The 7,976-nt window shown below is 34.7% G+C and overlaps 1 protein-coding gene across 1 annotated transcript; it reads right to left on the bottom strand.

Annotated features, from left to right (window-relative positions):
• Window positions 1-236: 236 nt before the first annotated feature.
• Window positions 237-7,400, bottom strand: LOC149146797 (cold-responsive protein kinase 1-like). Its single transcript, XM_089452862.1, has 6 exons — window positions 7,212-7,400; window positions 6,553-6,569; window positions 2,107-2,402; window positions 1,533-1,767; window positions 517-667; window positions 237-434 (listed from the first exon to the last, which is right to left on the bottom strand). Exons 1-6 carry the CDS (start codon window positions 7,398-7,400, stop codon window positions 237-239), a joined length of 1,086 nt encoding a protein of 361 aa, XP_089308988.1.
• Window positions 7,401-7,976: the final 576 nt, after the last annotated feature.

Here is a 7,976-nt window from a genome sequence, read left to right on the forward strand (position 1 = left end):
TGGCTTAGTAGCAGCTACTCGAATACATATTTGCATCTATCACTGAGTTTATATATATCAAAACTCCATATTTCATCCATATTTGAGTTTACTAGTCATATTATTCTGCTATATATGTTAAAGTCTGAAACCAAAACACGCGCTCAATTTAGGCTGTATTTCCGTTATTCTGTAATCCAAATCTCTCTTGTTAGAGTTTATCTTTAATTCAATGGTTGATTTTAGGAATTAAACAGTTAGAAGATATTTGGGATTGGAACTTCTCCGAGTATAATAGCGAGCAGATGACTCATTGGTGGGCGTCTTGAGCGCTGGACTCTTGTGCACAGAATAGCACCGTGAATAAGTCTTTCGGCCTCTTTGGCATCATAGTCATTTTCCAATGCAGGATCCACAAGATCAAGGATCCTATTCTCTTCAAGCAAGTGGTAAGCCTGTAACAGGCATAAACTTGTTAAAAAGCTGAGAAACAATAAAATCTTAAAATCAAGAAATAGAGGAGAATATTGTACTGACCCAGTCCAGAAGATATTCCTCTTGTGTGGGTAGTGATGTATCTGTATTAGTTCTTCCACTCACTATTTCTAATAGCACAATGCCGAAACTGAAGATGTCAGCTTTTTCTGTAAGCTGGCCTCGCAAAGCATATTCTGGACATAGATAGCCACTTCAAAATGAAGCAAATTAAAAACTTGTTTTAGAAAAATATGAAGTAAATTTATCTGAATAAGTTTATCTCTATCACATATTCCAAAATGCGAATAAATCTTATCGTTATTACGGATTTCAGAAATTTGATATACAGGAGAGAAGTAAGATTTCATTTTTATTGGTCAAATTTCAAGATTATTTTATAATCTGCAATCTCGAGGTGGTAAGGAAATGGTAGGAAATGTAAAAGTAACATGCATTAATACAACAAAGAAAGTTATGTAGATATTTTGACAGTTAGTTAGTTCTTGGAATAATCTATCTAGCGCTAAAAAATTTTAGAAAAAAGGCCAAATACATCAACCAGATGAAAAAACAATCTATCCCATAAACTATCTTTTATTTAGTGAGGGGTTTGTCTAAGTTTAGAAAAAAGGCCAAATACATCAACCAAATGAAAAAACAATCTATCCCATAAACTATCTTTTATTTTTTTAACAACTTCGTAATAGTAACTGCCAGACTTAATCTAACAACTTCGTAATAGTAACTGCCAGACCTCTAAAAGAGTACATCCAACAACCTGCAAGCAGATATACTCATTTCTAATGATTTTGACAAGAACCTAGACTCTAGGATAAAAAGAGTCTACTCCTTAATCAGCAGACCATAACAAAATAATAAACTCAATAAGATTTGAATCTTAATCTAGTAAGTTTTACCTAACAAACTCATAAACTATCTCTAACTTCATTAAAATAATTTTCTCAGGAAGCGTGATGCTTTGGAACGAGGGAGCTTATCTAGTTGAAGCTTCGGATTGAGGGAGCATTAGGCATATCTAGTTGAGAATAGAATGAATATACATAAAGTGCACTTACAGTGTTCCTGCTACACGGGTGGTAACGTGAGTTTCATCGTTATCAAAGATTTTAGCCAAGCCGAAATCTGCAATCTTGGCATTGAAGTCTTTGTCAAGTAAAATGTTGCTTGCTTTGATGTCTCTATGCACAATGCGTTCCTCCGATTCTTCGTGCATATAAGCAAGTCCTTGGGCAGTTCCAACAGCGATTTTCATTCTCGTTGGCCATGTCATAGGGCTGGCATCTTGTTTATCTGTATGAAATGGAAAAAATACAAATTAACAAAAGGGAGAGTTCATGTCTAATTCATATTTTTTTTGGAATTTATGTTAGTTTAGTATAATGGTTAAAAATAATAAAAAATTTAGTCATATTTTAATAAAATCTGGTAGAAATTTTGAAAATTTCATAGGTTTTTGATGGGATGAATCTATTTCCACCCTAAAAACAAGATTGAACCTAAATTTATTTTTACCATTAAAAAAATAAAAATAAGATTAAAAAAAAACTAAATTCTAAAATATTTTTTTTACCCTCCATGAATATAAACCAGGCCTATATGTTTTCTTCAAAATGGAAGTGAAGTGTTTACCGAGAAGAGCTTGACGGAGGCTGCGATTCTCCAAGAATTCATAGACCAGTAGCCTCTCCTTCCCTTTTATTGAAAATCCTTTCAAACTCACCAGGTTTCGGTGTTGTACACGACTGATAAGACAGATCTCGTTTAGAAACTCGTTTTGTCCCTGAAAAGATGTGGAGGAGAGTTGCTTCACAGCTACAGCGGTACCGTCCGGAAGCACACCCTTCAAATTAAACATCAATTTTCGGGAAGAAAATAAGTTAGCAGTCAAGTGGCTGAGCTCAGACAGAATAGGCAAAATAATTTCCCTAATAAAAATATAAACAAATTTAATGTTAATTTATAAAAGGTAAATTAATAATAAAAGTGTAATTTATATAAACGTAAAAGTTTTTTTTTCCCTTAACTAAAGTATCTGGTACAAATATTCAGAGAAAAAAAGGAAAATCCGTAAAAGAAACATAGAAAAAACTTCTGAGAAGAATAATATCCCACAAAAATGTACTGAATGGTAAAAGTATAACATTTAAGTGGGTGAAGATGTTAATAAAAAAATATCATCAAAATTAAACTGTAAAGAGGAGGATCAAGTAACTTCAAAGAATACGGTTGAATGGCTGAATTTAAAAGCAAAAAGGATCAATTGCACAAGCCCAAGAATGGTAAACAATAAAAACTATCACATGAATGCTAGAAACAAATAGATGTGAGTTAGGGACAAGAATAGATGCTTCAAATAAAAGCTAGAAACAAATAGATACAAGTTAGGCACCGGAATAAATACTTCAAATAAAAGCAAACAACATAAATAATTTAAAGAGCAATCAAGAAAAATAACATAAAATGAGTATCCCTATGGACATCAATCCATCTTGCGAAAGATGTCCAATCCATCTTGCGAAAGTGCATGAGCTGTTGGCCATTGCAATCACTAAGTTGAAATAGGAATCAATGCTTAATATGAGGTTAACTCTAAAGGAAATTGATCTCGAATATAGTGATAAAATATAAAGGATCACCCAAAGAAGGATTATGGACCATTTCAAACTAGGTGGACATAGATGATAACAAAAGTATGGAGTTATGAGTTAAAAGTGATGATGATAACAAGCAATCAAGTAAGAAATGTTGGAAAAACTATGTAGTTGTAAGGCCTACAAGACAATATTGTGCATAGTCATGGAAGCAAAAGCTTTGTGAAAACTTAAGAATATATGCACAAGTGGCTCAAAATCCACTACTCAAAGGTGCAAAAAGAAAGCTGCCAAAAATAAAGATTGTAAGTACCTAGGTAAAAATGAGAAATTAACAGACATTTATTCCCAAACATAAAAATAAAAGTAAATGAACATGAAAGGTGGATGAAGTCCCACAATGTGGTTATAGACAATCTCTAGAAGTTGATAAGCCAATGGAAATGAAGAGTGATCCCATGAAAATATGAATAAAGGGACCCAATGATTGCTTTGAATATGAAAGTGGTTGTAATAGATGCCAAAATTGATCATGCTTTAAGCAACAAGTGGTGCTAGTAGAAAAATATAGAAGTGGGTTTCAAAAAAGAGAAAAAAAACATCACAGTGGTCATTAATAAACTAACTAAGACAATACATGTACCCCATGAGAAAAACAAAGATATCAAAGAAACAAATGAGTATGGCATGCAACCACTTTTAGAAAGAGAGCGGAATGCTCTATGCAATATCTCAAATGAGATGGAAAAAGTAAACTCTAATGCAAAGTTATCAGAAACATTGTCAATAAAATTTAAAATACAACAAACTAGCAAACAAAAACAACACTATCGAACACATCCCCAAAAAACAAGGAATGTTGTTCATACTTAAAAAACAAATTAATTGTTTACAATTAAAATAACTAAAGTTTTCAATTTAAGGTCTTGTCCACATGCAAACAAAGGCATCATAGAAAAAAATACCAATAGCCAAGGGAATCCATCCCTAATATCCCCAACCAAATTGAAAGGCAGGTTGTGGTTTTGAAGAAAGTGAGAGAGAGCAAAGCCATGTTTCCAAAGGATGAGCCAAGAAAAACCCAATAGAGACTTCATGAGCCATGTTTGCAATCAATGAGAGACTTCATGGGATGAACCAAAGTTGAATGCAATCAATTTGTAGCACATAAAACCATTTGTTAAACCACTAGCAAAACACAACCCAATCTCAACAATGATGACCATGTTCCTTTGCTTGACTTGGTCTATGTGCTAAAGTGTTTCCCAACAATCCAATGAGGAGCATTGGGTCACTTCCAAAATAATCCGAGGGAAGACTTATTCTAGTAGAGAGGTAGACCTCACTATGTAGACTTACCACAACTTGGGAGAGGTTCAATCTAGCATTAGAGAAATTTTAAAGTCTAAAATAAGCCACGTAAGGAAGATAATAAAATAAGAATTATGAATTTCAAAGAGTGCTTACATTTAAAATTTGAATAAACCTACAAGGAGATAAAAAAATAATTATCTTTCTTCCATACAAAACTATTTATCTTTATAGGTGACATCTTCATTTTGAATTTTATTGGTTTTTTAAAGTGATGTTGATAGCAAATAATTTGTTTTGAGGATGAATTTTTATCTCAAAATTAAAATTCTATAATAAAAATAAGTTTGCAACCAAAGTGCAGGAATTGCTTTAAGGGGAAGAGCCACTTTGGTGTTAATATTGTGTCATTGATAAATTCTTAAAACCAAAACTTGAGGTTTTATTTTCCACCACCCATGCTCCTCACTCCATTCAAAACAAAATAGGGCCCTTATCTCCATGCACTAACAAAATCCCAACTCACAAATCTACACCTTGATGTATGTATATATATATATAAAAGTGGCCATAGAGAAAATTGAACATGCCACAATGATTGTTTAAGCAAATCACTAATCCCATAACAAGAAGGTCATCAAAATAATTGTTGTCAAAAACACATGTCTATTCCACAACTATAGTCCATATATGAGAAACCTTATATATATATATATATATATATATATATATATATATATATATATATATATATATAAAGAAAGTAATGTGGAGATGCATTCACCTGCAAAGAACTAGAGTCCATATATGACAAGCCATATAGATCCCATAAACACTAGTTTGTCTAAGCAAATCACATTTAATCCCATAACGAGTGTTAGAAATATGAAAAGAGCGAGATAGATTACACACACAACACAAATCACACTATTGTGTTAGAAATATGAAGAGAGCGAGAGAGATTGCACACACAACACAAATCACACTATTGTCTTTTATTGATCTCAAAGGTTACATATTTATAGTATTTAGATCACTGACAATGACACATCTAGATAGCTATTACAACTCACACATAGGAAATTGACTACTTCTAGATTGACAACTAGGGATTCACAATGACAACTCATGAATTACATGGAAGAATTAATTCCAACACCCTTCCTTAATGCTTACCTTAGAAAATATAAAAAACCCACATTACGACAATAAATAAATCTTTGTCAGATTTGTCTGATATGGTCATCATCAACACTCACATCCACTCTGGAATCTCGCAAACACTACTCTTTTACCACCACATCTTCGAGTTGTCACTTGACCTCCATTTAAAACGTAACTTGCTCTAACCATCATTGATGAACTTTGCAGAATTGACGCTTCTCAACCACCCGGAGCACAACAGTTTAGTCTAGATACTACACCATCCTATGGAAGTGCCACCATCTCTGAATCCACCACCCTCCGCAGCCTTGATCAATTATCAAGGATAACATTCTAGATACAGAATTCTACAACTCAACATTGTATAAAATAACCTTGACGACCCCAGAGCACGACGGATCACACCAGATTAACCTTATTAAGAACTACATGTGACTAATACTCCCGGAGCACTACGGATCACATTAATTTGTTCAATAATTAGCCTTTTATTTGTGGTTCTACCACATCAATTATTTTGTTTTGTTTTTTTCACTCTACATCATGTTGGGTATTTTTCATGGGAAAATACCAAAAACCAAACAAACAAACTCCATAGAGCCAATGCTCTGTTTCATTTCTTCCAGGACCTTTGCACAGGGAAGCTATTAAAACAAATATACTCATAACAGTCCATTACACAGCCATAAAACATTTCTATTGATTAAAATATAAAGCCTGATACAAACTTCATCCTCTTTCACTCAGAGGGATTTACCAAAAATACATTCAGCCAACTCTGATACATATTCATCCTCTTTGCAACTCTGATACATATTCATCCTCTTTGCTGAGAGGGATTCACCAAAATTACTTTCACCCATCAAAAACAAAACTATGTCTCCACCTGAGAATTCACTGTGCTGAGTTTACTGCAGTAAAACCCCTTTTTTTTACTTTACTGGTGTAAAACTATTTTTACACATACTCAGTAAAAATTTCATTACATTCACCATTTCAAAAAAAATACCTGTGCGTTCTTTTCTCCTGCATTTCAATGCATATCCAATACATTAAAAAAAACTTTACTCACTCTACGCACTCCTAAGTAATACATTTCTTCATCTGCTCCTCCTCTTTCTTTATTCGCACTGCTGTGCATTCATCCTTGCAAAAATCAACACTAAACTATGCACTGCTGTGCATCTCCCTTTGTTTTATTTTCTGCTGCAAAAACTCTCTGGTTTTTCTCGCTGCTGTGAACACATGTTTTTTTCGTGTGCAACCAATACAACAACCAAAAAAAACAGAGCCACACACTTTTTTTTTTGGCTCGTAATATTTAAAACTTAATACAATACATTCAACTACCGTGGGTTTTTTTTAATGCATATGGTCAACGCTCCTTTTTTTTTAAAAAACATAAAATATATGCCCATACCTCCGTGTGGTTGAAATTCAATGTTTTACCAACCATTTGCAAACCGGGTTTAAATTTCAATTAATTCCTTTTGCAGACAGGACGGCAGTCAAACTCAATTCGCTTGATTCACTCCACGCAATGCATTAAATTCTGGCTCGTATGCAGGTTTGAATAGATCAACGGACGAGAACGCTGGAGCAGATCGGACGGCGGAGAAAGATATCGGGAGCCAGTTTGCTGCAGAACTTTAGCGTCCGATAAATTACGTTGGCTGATGTCAGGTGAGAGACACGTGCCGCCTCCATATCGTATCGAAGTCGATCGTCGGGATATTCCTTCGCCTGAAGGCTGGTGCGAAAAGTTTCGGGCTGCCGGAAAAACTCACGATCACTACGCTTACTGAGTTGGCTGCCCACGTCCGCCTGCAGCCTGCAACCTGTAGTTGGAATTATCATTCCAACACTCCCCTTTAATTTCAACTGTTGGGTATTCAGTTATACCCAAGCACTTCCTCACATAGAGGGATTCACCAACTGCTGTTACAAAGACATCATCCTCACATAGAGGGATTCACCAATCTTCCTCGCATAGAGGGATTCACCAACTGCTTCTGATGCAGTTCCACAAACAATCAAAGTTGTCTTCCTCTTAATAGAGGGATTTACCTGAGACTGTGCTTAAGAGCACCTTCCTCATGACAGAGGGATTCACCATAACAATGTGCTGAAGAGCACCTTCCTCTTGACAGAGGGATTCACCTGTGACTATGCTGAAAAGCATCATCCTCTTGATAGAGAGATTTACCATGTGTATGCTAAAAAGCATCTTCCTCTTGACAGAGGGATTTACCATGACACTGTGCTGAAAAACACCTTCCTCTTTAACAGAGGGTTTCACTAAGAACTTCACTTCCTCTCACGGAGGGATTACTGCCAAACACTGCTTTAGATGCAATTTCAAAACAAAACATTCATTGCACTGTTGTGCATACTCATTACATTGTTCTTTTATGCTGCTGCATATTCTCTGTT

This window comes from Pinus tabuliformis, chromosome X, assembly GCF_031772625.1.
Source record: "Pinus tabuliformis cultivar Carrire ecotype Pingquan chromosome X, CPIR1, whole genome shotgun sequence".
Lineage (NCBI taxonomy): Eukaryota > Viridiplantae > Streptophyta > Pinopsida > Pinales > Pinaceae > Pinus > Pinus tabuliformis.

Excerpts from the sequence above, each read along its gene's own strand:
- LOC149146797 (XM_089452862.1), bottom strand. The coding sequence starts at position 7,400 with ATGATAATTCCAACTACAGGTTGCAGGCTGCAGGCGGACGTGGGCAGC. Across the intron at positions 668-1,532 it reads ACCCGTGTAGCAGGAACACT|TGGCTATCTATGTCCAGAAT; the intron begins GTAAGTGCACTT and ends TTCATTTTGAAG. Across the intron at positions 435-516 it reads AGGAATATCTTCTGGACTGG|GCTTACCACTTGCTTGAAGA; the intron begins GTCAGTACAATA and ends TGCCTGTTACAG.